General features: G+C 31.1%; 2 protein-coding genes across 2 annotated transcripts in view; one reads left to right on the top strand and one right to left on the bottom strand.

The window, feature by feature from the left end:
* The window catches only part of LOC107440576 (uncharacterized), a 15,005-nt gene extending 3,583 nt beyond the window's left edge, over nucleotides 1-11,422 (bottom strand). Inside the window, exons 1-3 of the mRNA XM_071185382.1 lie at nucleotides 11,196-11,422; nucleotides 6,646-6,698; nucleotides 2,476-2,583 (exon numbers count right to left, since the gene is read on the bottom strand). Coding sequence (XP_071041483.1) covers nucleotides 2,476-2,583; nucleotides 6,646-6,698; nucleotides 11,196-11,346 — 312 coding nt within the window. The 5' untranslated portion in view covers nucleotides 11,347-11,422. The remainder of the gene's footprint in view (nucleotides 1-2,475; nucleotides 2,584-6,645; nucleotides 6,699-11,195) is intronic.
* The window catches only part of LOC122272038 (uncharacterized), a 201,163-nt gene that overhangs the window by 150,959 nt on the left and 28,929 nt on the right, over nucleotides 1-21,275 (top strand). The window lies entirely within an intron of this gene.

Genomic DNA, 21,275 nt, shown 5'->3' with positions numbered 1-21,275 from the left:
ATTTTTTCGTCGATATTAACCTGATAATGAACGCATCCATTACCTAGATCTATCTTCGAATCATTTGAACTTTTTGGACATTCTTTCTTTCTATTTTTTGATGTTTACTTTTACTGAAACATCCTTAACATTCATTTTTTCGATGCTTATTTTTTTGAAACATCATTCTTTTCTTTTTTCGATGTTTACTTTTTTTTAAACATCTTTTTCACCATTTTTAACCATAACATTTTGAGAATTCTGCTGTTTAATGAGCAAAGATAAGTTGTCACTTTTAGAATTAGCAGAGATGATCAGTCACTTACCAAATAGAATAACAACTGGCCCGACACAATCAATAAACAAACAAAAATCCCTGCAAGTCTACAACCCTACTAAAGCATATGGTAAATCGGCATCAAGTATAAAAAACTTAACTGATTAAACAATTTCGCCTATCGTAATTAGGGAAACTCACAAATTTTGCTAAGTGTTAACTGTCCGTTTGTTTTACCCAAACAAACGGACAGTTAACAGTAAAATTTATATGTTACCCACATATAAATTTTCACATTTTTTAAATAGGAATATTTAGTTTTGACCAAGTCTGAAAAAGTAAAAGAAGTACAAATTTCTTTAAGTTTGTTTGAAAATTCTTCATCGTTAGGTTCAAAAGAAAGTTCTGAACAATTTAATTTTTAAATGTGGTTAAATCTAAAAAATCATTTGGAAACAAAAGTTTAAAAACTTGATTTAGTTTGCCGTCACTAGTTTAATTGACGTTTGAACCATATTTTTTTTTCCAAAAATAAAACCATTTTAAATGCACTAAAGAACAATATTATATCATAATTTTAAAAAAAAACAATATAAACACTAGAAATGCAATCTAATCATTAATAATATACTATTACATTATTCAAAATAAAATATTTAGATTACTACTCATATCTAATATTACTAAAATATTTAATCATAACATTGAGAAAGAAACAAAAATGAGGGAGAAAAAAAATATCTACAGTAAATCCTTTCCATTTGTCACACTTTTCTTTTGACCTTCCTCTATTTCGTTGAAGAGAGAAAAAAATATCATTTTTTCTTTTTCTTTTTTCATTTGCGCACTTAAATCGTAACAATTCATGAATATTCATGATTAAGATTCGCGCACATTCACTTTTTATTTCACAACTTGAGTAGTAAGAATTGTAGGATCATTCGGTATCGAATCACTACCATGGATGATGTTTCTTCCAACTTAGAGGCACTATGGAATAGTAGGGTCATCGGATGGGATACTTTCACTGGTTTCAGGGGACAATCTCCAGCCATCGTCCTTCCTTCCATCTACATCAGCATTTCAGGCGCGACGAGGTACTAGTAGTACGGGTGGAAAATCGCCCTTCCTTCCTTTAACGTTTTTTTCACCTTCGATTTTTTTAACCTCCGGGGGTGATGGAAAATTTCCACGAAGCAGTCAGCCTCCGTTACGCTTAGTTCCAGAGATAGAAAATCTTAAACTTCCTCCAAAGGTTTCCTCAGCAAGCAACTATGCTGCCGACTTGTAATAACTTATCAGTGTTGTATTTAGCTTAAAATAATTGCAGTCTTAAGCCATCAAACGTTCAAAACAGGTTTATTTAAATGTAGGCTGGTATTGCTAACAGTTCACGTCCCCACTCCTGCAAAGGAGGGGGAGTGGACAAGACTCCGGACAATTCCGCAACAGCTTATCGGGATCACATCAAGATGAAAAGGACACGCAAAACCATGCGTTCTTACGTTTTATACCAACACAGATTTGAGGTAAAAAGGCACANAAAAAATCCACAAATAAAATTATACTTAGAGTTTGCTGGGAAATGGAGATACATTTTGAAAGTTGCGTGAACTTTTCTCTCTTTTAATTATGAAAGTGCAAAATATCAACAATTTAAAAGTGATATCATCAGTGTGTAAAGCAAGGTGATATATTTTACCATCATCATGCTTTAAGAAGAAACATAACATAACATAAACTTTCAAAAAATCAGGCATAGCTCTATTCATAGAAGTCTGTAGATACAGTAAAACACAGCAACAGCACAATCTACAGTAGAGAGTCTCATTTCTTATTAAACAAATCTACACAAAACTATACAAGATTTTATAAATAATACTGTACAATCACTCTTTCTTTTGACTTCAAAAGAAGTGCAGAGAAAGAGAATATATTTATTTATTTATATATATATACACAGATTATTACCAGAATATGTTACGGATTAAAAGTCTGAAATACAGTAATTTTCAATGTGATACTTTCAATAAAATAGCTAAATCACGCTAATTAAATACATATTACAGCATAATACTTAAAGGCGAAAATGGATTTTGCGAATAATGCCACCACCGGTTCTTCTTACTATAATTTTATCTGGTATTTTTTACAGTGTAGGTGATTTGGTTATAATAAAATTCATGAATTGTTGTAATTATGACACTATTTCTCCATACCTGTTGTTCATTATCCCAGGTACAGTAATCCTTGTATGCTGCTTCTGCGTCTGACCATTCTTCTTTTTTGGCATAATTTGACAGTACTTTTATAAACTTCTTCATTTTCTTTAAAATAAAAATATGGTTAAGCTCTAAATTATCAATTAATAGTACACTGAACCGGAAGAAACAATATAAGCACCCTTTATAATTTACATGCTAGCAGATTTTTCCATTTTATAAACCTATAGTAAATTTGAGATAGATTATAATAAGATTGTTCTATTGGTAATTAAATTGCGAAATTGGGCAAAAATTTTCTTTTTATTAATAAACTTTATTTTCTTTATCAATGTATTTAGATCTGAATATATGGCCCTATTAGTTTGGTTTGTAAAGTGCATATAAATGTTGTGAACACTATCGGTTAATTTAATATTTTACATAATTCTCCTTGTCTCTTGAACTTAAGTGAATCAAAACATATTTGCTCACAATTATAAGAATCTTTCTCCAAATGAGGTAACTTATACTGTTTTTGCCTTAAAAGGAACTTTATTACTTTTTTATTGTCTTGTTATTTTTCATAAGAGTAGCGAAAAAAATTATAACAGTCATATTTACAAATTTTAATTCTACTTTAATTTTAAATCACAAAAAGCAAAGTTTTGGTTAAATATTCAACAAAATTGGTCACGTAGGTTTTGAGTTATAAATTTTAAAAAAAATTGCCCTTTTAGATTTATATATATTTCTGAACAAATCACAAATTTAGTTCTAATTTTGAAATATATCTATTGAAATTGCCAAATTTTGAAAAATTTATATGCCTTGCAATTCAGAGTTTCTTTGACAAATTTTATCTTTATATAAAAGACATATTACAACGTTCGAAAATATTTATTAACTCAAATGTTTTAGAGATCAAAATATCAAAGAATTTTAACCATTGTCTTTACTAAAATATGGTAACCTAATTTTTCAGATTGCAACACTTCAAAACAATATAGTATATAAAATTGCATCATTTAATCTCAAATAATTCCATTTTTTACATTTTTTAATTCTGCATATTGCGCAAAAAATAAATAAATCACCCTGAATAAATTTTGACCTAATTATCAGATCTTCATCTACGACAGATTAATCTGAATAGTTCGAGGGGGTGGCCTGAAAAAGTTTTGATTGGTTAGAACAGACGATATTATTAGTTACGAAATCAGACACGAAAACGGAATCTTGATCCTCAAAACATGGGGTATCACAAACTGGGAAATGAGGTGAATATCATTTAGTTGGAAAAATGGCCAAAGTTTTGACACCTCAATATTAATTTTAATATTTGTATATTTCCACATATTTCGAGAAAGATTTAAGCGAATAAAAAAAATTTGATCACAATTATGGAATTCATTTCTTTCCATTCAAAAAATATTTTTTAATATTTATATTTTTTATTTTATATAATAATCGTTGACACAAATTTGAATTTATGAAAATGTTTAAATCATTTTAAAGAATGTAATTAATCCCTTACGTCAAAATCTAAAATTTGAAGTCCAATTTTAAAATTTGATTTCTCAGAAACTAGTCAAATGGTTTCGCTCAAATTTCCCATTTCAGAGCATAAAACTACTTTTTTCAACTAAACATTTGCATACCTTACAATTAAAAAATTTTCGAGCATTATTAAATAAAATAATAAAAAAAACATTTATTAAAAATTTTATTTTGCATAGAATTATCTTTGAATAACCGAATTTTATTATTGCTCGTAGCAATTTTTGATTATTATATAAAATTAAGGAGATATACGAAAGTATAAGAATAAATTAAATAAAAAGCATAAGGCGAAAGTATAAGAATAAATAAAGTATAAGAATAAAAAAAACGTGAATAAAATATAAATGAAAGTGCATAAATTTACAAGGAATAGTTTTCATTAACAAGGATCTTTCTCATTGTGTAATGTCTTTCCCAGTGTTTGAACTTTCTGATGAACTTTCTTCTTTATAAAACTGAAACTATTATAGGTCAATTTATGTATTTTTATTTGTGCTTCCAGGTGTTTTTTGCATTAGTTTGCATAGCCCAAAGCGTCACCCTTCCCTTTGTTAGATAAATATAAGCGGTCAAAACTTCAGACAGCGCTCTTGAACAAACTATTGTAGCCACATTTCCCAGATTGCTGCTAGCTCCTATATTTATAAGATCAGGAGTTTGAATCCATGAAGAAAAAAAAACCCAATGATGATTCGGAAAAAAGACATTTATGTGTCTGTTTTCGTAACTTAAAATATTGTCTCCGCTAATTAATTAGCATATTTGAGGTCACTCCCTCAAGTCATTTAGAACGATTTCTGATACGCGACGATCTGATCATAAGATCAAAATTTACTCAGGGTAGTTTTTTTACCTTTCTTTTCCACGAGCACTGTATACTCTACAGTTTTCCGATGTCATACTTTTTTCTGAATTACTTTTTACACAGCGATTGCTCCGACCTGTCACAGGCACGGAATATTCGTAGCAGGCGCGGAGTAGTCGTAAATGTTTAAAGCAATCATTGTCACAAATGTGGCAGTTCGAAATTACTCCAAAGAGAACATAATGTGACTATGATGTCGCCTTATCATGAGATAACATATGAAAGTCTCATTGACTACTTATTGTGACTTTTGCCAGTTGGAAGTCACAAGCATACTTTACTGGGACTAAAGTAACTGAAAAACATTTTTGCAACTATGTTATAATTTTGACCCCTGAAAGTTTTATGGAAAGCATTTCACGACTTGTATAATTATAGTTAATTTCTTTCGACTTTTCTCACTCTGTTCTTATAATCAGTTTTCAGCGAATTTATTTCATTGATGTCACGCTACTCGTATCACTAAAGTTAGACCAGCCAGTTGAAATTCATGTAAGCACTTTTTCTGCAAAAGTCTGAAAATTAACTATGTGAATCAAATAAAGTCATAAATGGTCGCAACAACAGAGGCTCACTGATGTGACCCGTTTAAATAGTTCCGATTACCTCTCTATATGACTATGAAAAAGAAAAACTTTTTTTCCCGTACAATTTCTCTTTTTTCTAACATTCACAGTCTCAAGTATAGAGCTATTAAATGTGAATATAGCCCTTGTTCAAATTGAAGAAAAATAGTTAAAGAAATTTATTTCATTATTTTTAAGATTACTTTTAGTTTGAAGAAAGAATTTGAATGTAATTTTCCTCTGTGTTTAAAATAGATGAATATGCTAATAATTTTTGTGATATGCTTTTATTAGCAGATATATTATGTAGATTATATTGTATAGCCGAATATCCTTAGATCAGCGAATTTCATTGCAACAATCTTGATAAAATTTGTCTCATTTAAAAATATTATGGCTGAGGCAGGTTCGAATTAAATGGGGGCTACTGGGGTTGCTTCCCCTCGTTTGGGCTAACTCGCCATGCGTTATAAAAAAAATGCTGGCAGTAAAATATAGAAATAAATAAAATAAATTTTATAAAAACCCTTTACTGCAGTTCCCATTGGGACATAAAAATAAAAGAGAGAGAAAAAGGTGAGAATAAAAAACTATATACATTGCAACGTTTAAGTAGTTCTTGCCTAAGCGGAAGTCAGGCGTCCGAAATTCAAGGCTGCCTAAATCACTTGGCTTGAAGTTTAAAAAAAGTTACTTAGTCCTTTTTTGTTGTTGTCACATTTAAACGTCACCTAGATGTCAACATGAGATCACAATGAGACCTTTAATTGTCGCAAGTATTTCATCCTGAGACGAAAGCAGGACATATTCACGTCTCAACAGGATATCAGTGAAAAAATTGTGACATATTCAAGTTTCAACAGGATCACCATGTGACAGATTCTTGTCTAAATAGGATCCTTGCACGAGACGAAACTGTGTCATATCCTCGTCTCAAGTGGGTCACTGAGACTGTTGCATTTTTGTTGCAATCTGGTAGCGGAGATAACCTGAGTATGAGCTATGAAATAAAATTGCGTTGTTGTAAAATATAATGTTTGCATTGATATGAGTTACAATTTTTTAAAAGCGTCAACAAGGTCGAATTTACCAAGGTATCCTCAAAATATTAAGATTCAAGAGATAAAGTTGTTTGAGTATAAAAACAAATTCAGAGAATTAGATAAAATAACTTTTTAACAAAAATAATCTTACCTCATCTGGTATCATATTTATGCATCCAACAAACTCATCAAGTGCGGCTTTATCTGCAATCAAATTGTTTTCAGTTAATTAAAAAAATGTCGTTCTTAAAGGTAAATCACTTTCTGATATTCAATATCATATATAGTAAAAAAAGGCTTACAAAAAATTAAGATATTCGTATCTAAAATTGATATTTAAATAAGAGTTTGTTCCTTAGGTTAGGCTTATTAGCAACAAATTAAGGTGATAACTAAAGTTTCGCTGAAGTTCAGGTGACTTAAATAAACTTTTGGCTGTTACAGAACTACATTTGCTAAATTAAAATTTTTTTTAAAAATTTATAACCGAGGAGATTTCACTGGAATCAGAACGATCACAGTTGAAGTACAAATAGAACGATCAGAATTTAGCTAGAATCAGAAAAAAAGCTCTTTCGAGGATGGTTGGTGAGTAATCAGAATATCACTTTTATTTTCACACTTATATATCACACTTATTTAAGTGGACACGATTAAATTTAAAAAAGTCCGCATACTGTAACTGTAGACCGTAGTTTTTAAATTCAGCAATATTACTTTCTTTCTGTTTGGGAAAAAAGAGTAAAAATAACATTAATGTAAATGTTAGAAAAATCTTTAGTTTTTTATCCCAAGTTTTGTTTTATCCGAAATGTTTCAAACAAAAAGTATTTATCCTTTTTTAATCTAATTAAATGATTATTAATAATTTTTCATTTCCTATGATTATAATAAAAAATATCCAACTACATCAAAAGTTTAATTCATGATTAAACGAAATTAGTGGATGAGCCGCAATTTGTTTTTGCGAAACTCCTCTTATACATATGAAAACATAATGTATGCAGGAGAAAGTGGGATTAAACCGGGAAAATGAGATTCGAAGTCTTGCTGGAGCTAAACTGCTCGACCTAAAAATATATCAGATTTAATTAAGGTATCCATTGTTTAGTTGTGTACAATTTATCATTCTTAAAAAGTCATATATGTACTACTGTTTTTATGAATGACTTTTTTCCCCAAGAAAAAGCAGAATCTCTCTTACCCCATCTTACACTTCTAGTGGGGTTGAGGGTGGTGCATGAGAATTAACTTCTAGATATAACTCTTGGAGAAATTTAGGTAAACTAGAATTTCAGTGAAAATGTAGCATACATTTTTATTTTTAGTGCAATTTAAAAATATTATGCATGTAATTTAATGTTATGTAGTTATTTTCTTCCGCTGACCGGAATCTTTTGCGAGTCAAACGAAGACACACATCAAGGGGGGAGGTAAGACTAAGGAAGCGACCGATCTTACGCTTATGGCAGAGGTTATTAAAATGAAACAGAATGACTAATGGACTAAATCCTAATTGCTTAATCGGGTATAAATCTTTAGTAAATGTAAAATAATCTGAACTAAAATTAATTTTTCTAAGTGTAGTAAAAATCAATAAATACAGTAGAGCATTAGAGATTTAGCATAGCGAAACGAACTTATCTATACAGATGCCATAAATTTAGCAATAATGTCACGCCGATATAGTAGTTCTTTTTCTTGTCTGGTAAAATGCAATTTAGAGTTTGCCGCAAGAGAATATAACTAATTTCTAACAAATCGAGTTATCCGGACTCATTCTACTAGCGTGTCATACCTCTCCTCTAACTTTAAATCCATAGCAATTTTTCCATTTTTCAGTACAAGTACTGGTTGTCAAGTATTTATGATAACTGTTACCAAGATTTCGACTTTTTTTATTTATATCAAAGAAATGCAAACTTACAGTGAATCAACGGTCAATTCCTTATATTTGAGAAGCATTTAACTTTTAAAGTTTTTTATTTTTTAAAAAAAAAGTTTTTTTTTTAAATGTTTTCTTTCACTTTTTATTGAATGTACTGATAGTCTCTCCTGTGGTAACTGTTACTCAAACTTTTATTTATTTGTGTGCATTAAAGAAATCTGAACTGAAGATGAACGAGTTATACTTAGTTTTCGTTCGCTTTTAAGAAAGTACTTTATTTTTAAAAACGGCATTTAAATGTGGGAGCGAAAGTGCATTAAGATATACTTGACAATAATATGCCGGAAACAAATGAAAGCTGTGACCTATTTATAAGATAATGAAGCATTTAAAGCAAATATAAGCACTAATAATGACACGGAAAGCATTACAGTTTTGTACTGATATAAAAGGGAAGAAAAAGTTTTATATCAAATATGATATAACTTTATAGTGCTTTAATTTAATATTGCACAGCATGTTCCGAAAAGCTCGTGAGACATACTAAAAGACACTTCACTTGAAATGCGATTGTTTTTTCAAAATAAGCAATAACGTTTAATAATAAATATTTTCTTTACTAAATTATTCTTTACTAAATCACTAAATTATGTTGCTTAAATTTTTTTAATGAAAGTTCATATTTCTTTGAAATTTTCTCCATAAAGTAATTCAAAAATAGTTATTTTTTTCGTACTAGATTATTTGTAGCTTACTGTTTAACTCGTTTATATTTTTACTTATTGAAGTTATACTTCTTATGCGACTTCCAACAAGGTTACGTTAAACGTTTAACGCTAAATTTTTATTGGCCGGGAAATCACGTGGTAGGATTTAATTTTCCCTGATTCATTTCCATATTGTTTTGGCTCTCACCAGCATAAAAATAATAAAAGTCATAAAAGTATTGTTTTTCTACAAATATTTTTTAGTTTGTTTTGATACACATATAATTTAATAGGGTAGTATTTTTTATTTTCAAGTTTAGTGGATAACAATTGTAAAAAATGAGTGAAAACTCAATATTACCGTGATTACAGAGCACGGAAGCGAGCGGAGCAGGAAAAAGAGTCGTTGAATAGAACTAGTGATCCTTCTACGACTGCTGCTTCTTCTACAATTAACGTCGCAGGTTGCGAGGTTTAACTTCTTCCTCGCGGAGGGACTCCACGCACTATTTTTTTTACTTTTCAAAACTAGCATCCCCATACATGTTGATGTGCTTAATCAAACATAGCATATATTTTGAGCATAATATTACTCTCTATCATTAAAAAGTGAAACACTAATTAACTAATAAATTTTAAACTGATTAATTTAAGCAAACATAAGAGTTAAACATAAAAAAAAGGTTTTTTTTAGAAGTTGATAGAATAAAGTTTTTATTTTTATTTTATAACCATCCTTAAACATCGGAACCTATTTTGGATTTATGACTGCTAATGTTCAACTCGGTAGATTTGTAATTTTAAACCCAATCCAGAAGACAGGGGAACTCCTGGACCAAGTTTTCAGATAAATTTGTCTTCTTGGAGGACTTTTTGATGGAACTAACCAGCATTTCCATAACATGAAACTATTGGTTAGTTCTGTGGTAAATTTAGCATTTCTCCTTTTACTTATTTTTGGCGAGAAATCGGTAGCGTCTATTATGAGTCTGCATGTTTAGTTAAGTCTGCCGCCAAAGATAAACAAAAGGAGAAATGCTAAATTAAACATAACTTTTAATAAAAACTTAACAACAAAATTAAAAACATACAAGAATAATCGAGCAAGTAATGACTGAAGAAAAACGTAAAGCAGATTGCGAAAAGAGAAAAGATGAAGTAAAGTAAGGAAAAGAACAAAGTATCACGATGGTTTCGATGGTAACGAAGTTTTACGATGATCACATTTTATATTCCTGAACTTCAGTTCAGTTCAAAGAGATTACGAAAAATACTTCGAGCGTATGTCGAAATTTTCAGGTTCGCCAAAGCATGAACTTCTCGAATCAAGCACGATGATTTCACCACAGTTCCATCAAAAAACAACGAAAACAACAAAGAAAGGAGGAAAAACAACAAAAACCTCCCACGGTTAGCCAGATTGCAAGGTAGCTTGGCAAGGGTAATGGTCTTTGCGAGTCGGGTCCGGAATTCGTAACGACCTGCCATTGCTGGGATTCGAACCCGATTCACCTCATTGAATATATATATATATATATATATAACTANTATATATATATATATTACTCAGTCGAATAGAAACTGCAAAAAACCAGCTTTACACAGTTGTAACTGGCGTTTGCAAACGAGGACCAACATAAATTTTTCACATAATGTAGGATGTTTATAGTATATCATAGCTGCACGAGTTTATATAGAACTTAAATGATAATAACCATTAAATTATTAATATTAGACTTGAAGTCATAAACTCCTGACCCTAAACTGTGACTTCTTAAAACAATCGATCCTTCTGGGAAAAACAAGACGTTTCACCTAGGAAGACCAAGATGATGAAGCGGTTGGTGAACCAATAATAAAGCATTTTGGTGTTTACGTCCAATTTGTGTCCACTAGCCTGAGAAGACATGACAATAGAGGAACAGAAATGTGTCCACGAATGTAATAGTACTGCGTTTTAATAATTGAGTTAGGAAAATATTAATTATTTTCTTAATATACCTTATACTGAAAAGCTGCAATAATTACAGTTGTGAATCAAATACAGTTACAGTCAAAAGTGCATTAATAATTGAGTATAAGATTTAAACACAAAATTATTCTCACCCTCTGCTTTACATTTAATCCATTTTTGACAAGGTTGAAAGTGTTCTCCCGTACCTACGTTGCTTGAACTTGAAGGCATTTTAAAACCATTTACTGTAGTCAAAAGAACAGCAGTTAATATTAATTTCATTAGCATCTTAAGAACAATCATTATTTGCTGCCTTATTTTAATATCTATACTCAGCTATCAAAACTCAAGTCCGCTGAATCAGCTTTAAATATGTAAAAATTAGCTGTTTAAACAATAAAACGTGATCAAAATACGTTATGGAATGATTGAAGAGGGGTGGGTTATGTTAAAAACAATAGAACATTCGTTTGATGCAGAGTTCTATTTCCCTATTCTCTGTTTTGAACTTCAGATTATAAATAAAAATCTGAAAAAGGAACAATGTCACAATTGTGATATCTTTTTGATTAAAATATATTGCATTATAATTTATTTTGATATTGAAAGTTTCTTTTACAGATAAAGAAATATTTTTTAATTCAGTTCATTTTTAACAATTCATTACAATACACACATTCATTTTCAAGTTTGTTTTTACGGAAACAGTATCGTTCTTTGTACATGCATTGCTAAATATTTTTTCTATTGTGGTTTTTATCCTGTTTCCCTTTTTCTCTGTTTAAGGAACGAATAGTTTGTTATGCTTTCGTTACGTTTATTTCTTTTTCATATTGAAAAAAAATAATTATAAAAAGGAAAAGAAAATTATTAAGTTATGAAACATGAATATATTTGTTGTGTTTTGTTCGTTTTCATTAGTTTGTGAAAGCAAATAAGTTGAGTTGATTTAAATGGCGATAAATGTTCAATTACACTTTTTTTGGAGAAAGTAGTTGCCTCTATTGATTGTCCTTTCATTATGCTGACAATATTAAATTGATTCGAATTAGGCTTGATATATTAGAAGAGGATAGAAATTAAGATTCTATGTAAAATTCATCCTGTCGCCAACGGTTGTGACCCCTCTCGTATTAGCAGGAGAGAAACACCTGCGTAGGGTGTAGGGGCTAATGTAAGACTGTTTCGATTGCAAGCCAATAATTACTTATAAGTTCTGCCAATGCTATAATTGCAACTTGACAGCACATCAAGTAAAAATATACCTTGCTTTTCTTACATGGATTGACGGCGCATGCTCGAGTACTCAAAACTGCAGAAAAAAAAGATTGGATCTTACTTTCAGTTAGTGATATCTATTAGATATTGATGATAGTAGATATTGATGCTTATAGATTTTCATTCAACAAACTAACGAATTCCTAACTATTTTTTTCACAAAAATATTCATTCCAAGCATATACGGGTGACAACACATGGAAACACTTTGGAAACATGACAATTCGGACCGAAAAATTTCTTTAAATTTAAAGTCTTCAAAATAATCTAAATTCTTTTTCTGCATACTTATTTGGTTACATTAATAATATCTTAAAGACAGCAGTGTAGTTTATTGGCATTTGCCCAAGAAAAAAAAATGGAAATTCACCAAATCTTGAATGCCTGGAAAATGACATGTTAGCTTAGTAGTTTAAAAAACAGTCACTTTAAGCTAATAGTAAGCAACTCAACTTAAACCGTTATATTAGATGATCCATAAATTGGGTTAAATTAATTCTTTTTATCCACTGTAGAAAGAATCATAAATATTTTTGTTGCTGATATGTACAGAATAAAATTGTGTATAATAATCAATCATTAAATAAATAAATAACTTTGATTACATTCAAGCATATTACAATCATACATAAACTTGGTATTAGGTAAATATTTGCTTTCCCTCTTTACAGAATACTGTTTAAAAAAATTTCTGGTAACACTTCAATGTCCTGGCATTCATAAGCCAGGAAAATGACTGGCAGGATAATGACAAATTTTCCATTTTATAGCATATAACTTTACTTTAATTTAATATTTTGGCCTAAGACTTTTATATTCCGCAGAAAACAACAGAATTTCTTGAAATAGCTCAGATAAATCTATGTAGTTTATGCTTTTAATGATTTCAAGAAGCCAGGAAAATGACAACATATAAACCTACTCACCTTAAAAAAATTTTTGAAATGGATTTTGAACCAGAAAGTTGGTTCTTTATTCATGCAACAAGATGTTCAGATCGGGTGGTATCTAATCAATCTATTAGCATATGATATTAAATGCTGGAGCTATCTATTTTGGTTATAAATCAATAAATAAAAGTAGCCAGGAAAATGACAGATTTTCATGTGACAAACAAATTCTTGACAGAAAAAATTATTTTAAACGGAGTTTTTGTAAATAATACCCTCTGCGTATATTTTAGAAATGCTTACAATGGTTGAGATGAAAAAAAATTAGATATTGAAAATTTTATGCGAACTTTTGAGGCTAGTTATTATTGGAAATATTGTTTGTGACATACCAGAAACACGACATTTTGAAGTTCAATTAAATTTTATAAATATACAAAACAGTGGATGATAGTACAAGGTCATTTTAAAATGCTAACAGTAATGCTATTTATTAAAATTTAAAAAAAAAGTTCTTTTAGTTGTATAGTATTAGATCTTAGAGCAAGAGACTGTAAATTGTCATATTTCGTGAGAATCACCCTTACTTTCCTTCAATTCGTTTCAAGAACTTTTACACAGTTATAAGTTAAATGCTTTATAACTAAACCTTTCTAAAAAAAGGAAGAGCTTAGATAGATCTTCCTTTCTCTAGATGTTTTATTGCTGATAAACTACTGGCATGATAGTGGGGATAAATAGCTTCTAAGTCAGTTGAATTTCAATCATTTCGGGATTTAAAATCATGTATTCAAAAATCAAGAAATATAGAAGCATGAAAAGTTTTGTTATACAAGTAACACTTGTTTTAAATTTTTAACTCATACATGTTTGTATATTAAGATTTTAGATCTTTTGGGGCATCTATATATATATTTCTCTTACACGGCGACAAAAAAAGCCTCATAACAACTCCCCGAATGGCAACGCTAGAAAATCGACCAATGATTGTCGCTTAAAATGTCACATGCCAAATCTTACTGAGGTGGCTCAACATATAGCGCTGTTAAAAACGGAAACTGAAATAACCAGAGAGAGCATCAGCAGGTTGTTCAATTCAGCTGCTGCAATTTCATACTATTAAGCTAGGCAGAAGTGAGTAGTCTTTGTCGATAGATCTCTATTTTAGTATTTTGTCGAAAGCGCTTTTTTTCACGAATTTATGTAGACTAAACCAGATTTTATTCATGGACAACTTTATGTTGGCATCTCTAGGGTTAGATCATTTGACAGCCTAACAGTGATAGCTCCAAGTCCAGAAATTTATAATTGTGTGTTTAAGGAAGTTCTTAATCTTTAATAGTAATTATTTTTTGTTATTACAAAGCCCTTAATCTTTCTCAGTATTTGTTCGCGTTTAGTATTTATTGCAAATTAATGTTTAGCTTCTGCAAGTTTTTCTTTTGTATGTGAAACTTCTAAGACTTATACTTATGTTTTCAACAAAGTTGGGATTTGTTCATGGTTATTATTTTTTAAAAACACAATGTTTTGTTTATGCAGGTTTTTTCATTGCAATTCACTTATTTCAATTTTTAATAGACTTAATTATAGCTAAAATTTTAACCTTTTTAAAGAGATATCAGTTTTAGAAATTTTATCTTAAGATTTTATACTATAGCACATTTCTAATAGGTTTAACGAATTACATGTCATTTATTTGAATTTAAATTTATTTTAATGACTTAGTATTTACTAAAAAGATGTTGTTGTTTTTTTTAAAAAAAGTTGTTATATGGATTTGAATGATTGTTTTGAATTCTTAGAATTTTGTGCATTTGCAATGTATCTAAGTTAGTAGCGAGCGAAGCGAGCTTGGTTTGCGAAGCAAACCATATAATATTGCGTAGCAATTTTCGGGGATTGGCGAGCGTTAGCGAGCAGGGAGTGCAGCCCACTAGTTTTTTAAAATTTTACAGAAATAAGTATCGATGAGAATTTTTTTTTATCCAGAAATCATTTTATGTTGAGAACAACATATGAAAACATTGTAAATTTTTAAAAAAAGTGTTTTTGTAACTTATGTTTGTCTACGCCTTTGTTTCCATATCCCACATATTTACTTAGTACATAAACTATAATCTTAGTAAGCTTTAAGTTATTATTGGATTTTCTCCCATAATTTTGCGTGCCTCTTTCATCTGTTAAATTTTAAAAAAAAGGACAATTTGTTACGAAACAGTTTTGATAGCAACACACTTCGCAATAATGAGAGATACATTTTTTTTCAATATTGCATGTGAATAATTTAACGTAGAGGAATGAAATACATCATAAACTGGTCCAAAATTATTGGCTATCAGTAAGAGATAACAAAGTGCGAATGCATTATGATAAAATTACCAAAATTTTCCACATAAACCAAACTTTACCGCATTTTACAAAACCAAATTTTAGTATCAATTTTAGCAAAATTATTACCAAAGCTCTTCGATAAAAATTTTACTGTTCCCATTCAGCTAGAAACGAGAAAAATTGTAACTTTCTCTGGTAATTTTGACCATAATTTTTTTTCTCAGTGAATACATATACAAGGGGTGATCAAATGAAAAGGTACGAAGCGACACGGTGGGTACAAATGTAGACTTTATTCCAAATATACACCATAGACCTGAGCACAATGAGCCCACTAAGGAACAATACGCAGGATTTCGTGTTCCCAGAATTCCTGTGGCCGTGACGAGACCCAGTCCTTCACAGCGTCCTTAGTATATCGTCCGAGTTGAAGAGCTTCCCTTTCAGGTGTTTCTTCAGTGGACCAAACACGTGGAAATCGCAGGGCGACATGTCCGGACTGTAGGGCGGATGGTCCAACGTCTCCCACTTGAGCGTGGCCAGTACCATGCACGTGACTCTGGAGACGTATGGACTCGCGTTATCATGGAGCAGATTCACACCCTTCGTGAGCAGCCCCAGTCTTTTGTTCTCGATGGACCTGCGTAGGCGTCAGAGTGTCTCGCAGTACACATCGGAGTTAATGGTTTTTCTGTGCTCGAAGAAATCGGATAACACCTCACTGCTCCTCAATCGCCGAATTTTGCAGCGCGAACGCCATCCTGTCCTCATACGGACAGCCTCATGACTTGGACGACGCTTCTGATAAGAACCTCTGCTCTCTCCTGCGCATGTGGGCACCCGCGCATGCTCCGATCCCATTCAGAGACTCCAATCGCATCCCGAGATGTCTCGCTAAGTTCTCCCATATCGGAATAGGAAAATATTTAACTGTTACGTTTTTCCGTCGTTTCGTACCTTTTCATTTGATCACCCCTTGTATATACATCAAAAAATCTTTTTTTTTTTTGCAAAATAATTTGATATAAAAATTTTTATAGCTGTACTCGTCACTTTTTATAAAGTTATTTACCCAAGACAAAATTCTTGATGGGACCATCAAGATATTTTGATGGTATATGTTGGTTTCTTGATGGCCCAGCACTATTTAGTGGTAAACATCATCCAACGATTCTCACCCTGTGGTAATGGATTTTGATGGACCAGCAACAAACTTCCATCATTTCATGTTTTAAGATGATATTTTACTATATTATGGTTCATCAGCATGTTATATTAGAAAACCTTTGACCAAGAAATTCCCTAATCTAATCCAGACCGTCGTCAGTAGCCCATTGTGTAGCTCTAGTGCGACGTAAATGAACTAAACAGCACAATTGAGATTTCATTATTTTTCAAGATTTCGTCGGCTTCAATTTTTTTAAAAAGAATTTTAAACAATGGTGCTTTTATGGCAGAGCAGGTTTGTGTTTATAATAGACACATTTTTATATTGCATGCAAATAACTCAACGTACAGAGATATTGCAAATATACAGGATATTGAAATACTGCAAGGTATTGAAATATTGCAAAATAATCCAAAATGTATTAGCAATCTGCAACAAAAGCATTGCACCAATCGAAGATGCCATTTAGAAGATGATTTGGAAAGTTAATCTGCTCAATCAGTTTCAACACAGAAATTATGGAATTTCGATATTGGTTCCAAACTACACGACGCTTTTAAGTGGTGATTGTTACGTACCAACCCAGAAACATTTGCGAACTGTAGAAATTAAAACTCAGTCTAAGTCAGTGCTCTCGTTCTCGAGTTATTAGCATCCATACGGACACACTCGGGCAATTTTTTTAATAGAAATTTGTAACAATTCTGAGAAAATTTAAAAAATAAAATCAGTTTTATTTTCAGTAAGAAGTTAATGCATGGTGCAGTTATTTCAAAAAAAAAAAAAAAAAAAACTGCTGGCGAAAAAATCATTCCAGATTTCCTTCTTCAATTAACATTATTTTTCAAGGGCGTAACAGTCATTGTGTGATAATAACAGGTGTGTATGTTATTGTGAATTAAAGAATTAAAAAGAAGTCTATTTTCACTGTTTTTTTTTGTCGTATGCCTGTTTAGGCGGAGGGCGTGCGATTGCTCTTGTTTTTTTCAGTGGCGCCATCTATGACCAAGAATTCGACTTCTGCCACACCATTCATTCAGCCACAAACCAGTTTATAGGACGGGTCACATTCACACCCACAAAGGAGAAAGGACATAGAACACACACAGAGAGAGAAACATCCATGCCTTGCCCGGGATTCGAACCCAGAACCTTTCTGATACAAGAACAGTTCCCTGCCCCCTACACCGGACGGTCGGCATTTTCACTGGTGAATGTCAAGAATCACATAGTCGCTTTGGTGAAAGTCGGAAATATTTGGTATATCCAATTTGATATTAATTTTTTCATTGATATTATTATATTTATTCGATATTTTAATATCTGCCGAGGATAGGTAAGGAGAAACATCAGTATTCAAAGTACCAGTAAGATGTATACTGGGCAGTGACATTTGTCCTTAAAAAACATTGATGTAGGGCATACCGGGCAAATGTATACCGGGCAGCGACATTGAACCTTACAAAAACATTGATGTGTACAAGGCCTTTGAATACCTGGGAGTGGCACTTAACTAGACCTAGTATATATTTCAAACATTTACCAAAGCGACTATGTGATAGTCAACATTCACCGGAAGTCAACAACCACCTATTTCTGTCATTCCTAGAAATACATAAAATTTAAGGTAATGATTAGACATTGAATAGTACTGTAGCCATGTTTTATTATGCAGCTAATGCTTCTCAAGTTTAAAAAAATAACGAAACAATATGACTATTGAGTCAAAGAAGTCACAAATACAAAATATGCTGATTCCTAGCCAAAGTCCAAGATAGCCTCCAATGAAACTGAAGAGTTCTATTTCCTGAAAAAAAGGAATTTAATTTAATCATCTCGCACTAAAATAATTCGAAGAGACGGGCTAAGCTGAACTGAAGCTTTATCGTTGGCACTATTTAGTCAACCAATCCTATTAATAATTAATGCTAATGTAGTTGCTATAGTTCTCCTTATCACTATAACTTTTAGCCCTACTCTACTGACAAACTATTTTTAAAATTAAATCTTTAAAAAAAATATAGTATTGTGCAGAAAATCTAGCACACACTGACTGTGACTATTTAGAGCGAAAATGGTTAAGCGTACGAAGCCAACGATGCTGCTAGATATTGCTAGAGAAATATAGTGGACAGAGGGTAGAACAGGGTAAGACCGGGTACCTTAATTTTAGCGAAATTAACCTTTTTTTTTTAATGTTTTTCAGCTGTCAAACGTCTAATTCTACTTTGTTAGTCAAGAAGAAGGACCTGTTGCTGAATGATTCACGGCGTCTGTGTAGATAAGTTTGCTTTACTATATCAATTCTCTAAAGTTCTCTTGCTTTTGAGCTATTCTTATTTATTGGTCATTAAAGATAAATAAAAAAAATTTGTCCAGATTATTGCACGTTTACTAAAGATTCACACCCCAACAAACAATAATGCTTTAGCCCGATAAGTAACACTGTTTTGTTTCGTATCGATAACCCCCACCCGTCGGGTTACGGGGTACTATAGTTTGTCTAATGTCAGAACTTCCTTAGCCATTCATGTGGACCAATGGCGGTCACTATGGTAGCGTGGTATAACTGTGTCAAGTAGGAGTGTTGAGTCATTACTTAGGACAGGTTTTGGCTCCGGTCGGCGAAAGAAAGGGAATATTTTTCTTCAGTCTTCTGTGTTAGTTTTAGAGTGAAGAAGAGCTGCCCTACCTAAAATATGTTATTCTTGTTTCCATAGCAACAGACGGCCTCAGACTTTGCCGCGAGGGGAGTTCTTATAGTAGAATAACTATATCCAGTTCGACGACAGCCCCTTCTGATGTATGTCTACGTTTGGCCCACTAAAGCTGCAGTGAAGCAGTGGAAGAAGATAACTAAATCCAAGGCAAAACAAACGTTTTATAATTTACAATTTATTGTAGGGTTCTATAATCAAAGCACGTAAGACCTTATTTTCCTATTATGTTGAATATTTGAGGACCCTTTACACAACTGAGGTTTTTTTATATAGGTATAAAAATCAATCTTTCACCACATTTTATTGATCGTTCAGTTTTATTCAGTGTTATTTGCATTGGATTTTAGCCCTGCAATCAAAATTTAACCCCTGCAATCAAAATTTATGACATCATATTGTTTATCACGAAATAAAAGTTATCTTCAATCAAAATTTCGCTGTCTTTTCGAGTAGTTAGAGTATTTAAATTTCAACAGGAGCTTTAAGGCTAACGTCAACAAATCGTTATTCCTGAAATGGTTCATAGAAAATTTATCGCTTAAAGATTTCGATATTTTTTCTGGCTGAAACCAAGCTGCAGGTCCGAAAAGATAACTTAAATAGAATGAAAATATTTAGAACTATGTTTTTCAACCGTACTAAATGGGGAAAAAACTGTTATTTTTTTTCAAAACACTAATAAAAAAATCTTTCTTATTGTTAGCATGATAGTGATTCATAGTTCCAGTTATTTGTCTCAGTTTAGATTTCTAAGTTGCCTAGAAAGATTTTTATTTATATTAATGCAATTTAATTTCTGACATACTTCTTTCAGTTTTAAATAATATATAACGAGAAATGCTTCAGAGATGCAACCTATCTGTACATAACGCAAATTAAAAAGATATACTCTTATATCTTTTTTGCTAATTATCATATTTTTATAAAATAAGTGAAAATCGTAATGATTTGAGGAAGGCTCTTCAAATATGGCAATAGATTAATGGTAATTAATTAATGTTAACTTTTAATTAAGTTACAAAAATGGACTCGAAAATACACTTCCTCTGAATAACTCGAAAAATCCGTATTTTTTATCATTCTATTTCTCAAGTACTTTTTTACCAACTTTACTCACATTTTAATTTGTCATTTAAAGATAACCGGTTAAATTAATACAATAATTACAACTTAAAATTTTTCTGAACCTTATTAAAAATGAAAAATAATAAAAGCTATAAAATAATTATGTTTTGTAAGAAATTGTATCTTGATACACTGAATTTAAAATTGTGAGTAGAAACTATTCGAATCGCTTAAAAAATCCCGAGATAGTACGAAGGACATAAAAAGTTAGATTCACCTTTAAATACCTAAACTTTCGAAAGCTTTCTTGCTCAAAATATTGGGACCATAATTTCTAGATTTGCGGCTATTCTGCATATTTCGATAGTCAAAATCTAATTTCATAGAAAACAAGGTATGTTTATACAGAGAAAGCACGTTCTTACGACTAATATTGTATTTTAATTTACATATTGTGCTAATTATTATATTTGAGGTTGTCACGTCGAACCATTATGATCAACTCTTAATTCGTGAAAATCCGATCATTAGAACAAAAGTTATTCAAGCTGATATATTTTATTTTTTTACATTATTGTTTTTTTATATTATTATTTGATATGTGTACTCTACACTTAAACTAGCCTTGTTGAGCCACCTTTTCTTCAAAGACTGTTATAAAAAATTTACACAAATTTAGAACAATAACTGAAATTCCTTGTAACAAAACTTTGTAGTTTTATAAAATTCTTTTTCTATTATTATCACAAAAACAACTTTATAATTTCTATTTCATAA

The sequence above is a fragment of the Parasteatoda tepidariorum genome, chromosome 9 (genome assembly GCF_043381705.1).
Source record: "Parasteatoda tepidariorum isolate YZ-2023 chromosome 9, CAS_Ptep_4.0, whole genome shotgun sequence".
Lineage (NCBI taxonomy): Eukaryota > Metazoa > Arthropoda > Arachnida > Araneae > Theridiidae > Parasteatoda > Parasteatoda tepidariorum.
The sequence above is the reverse complement of the archived record's forward strand: the minus strand, read 5'-3'. Positions and strand labels throughout refer to the sequence as shown.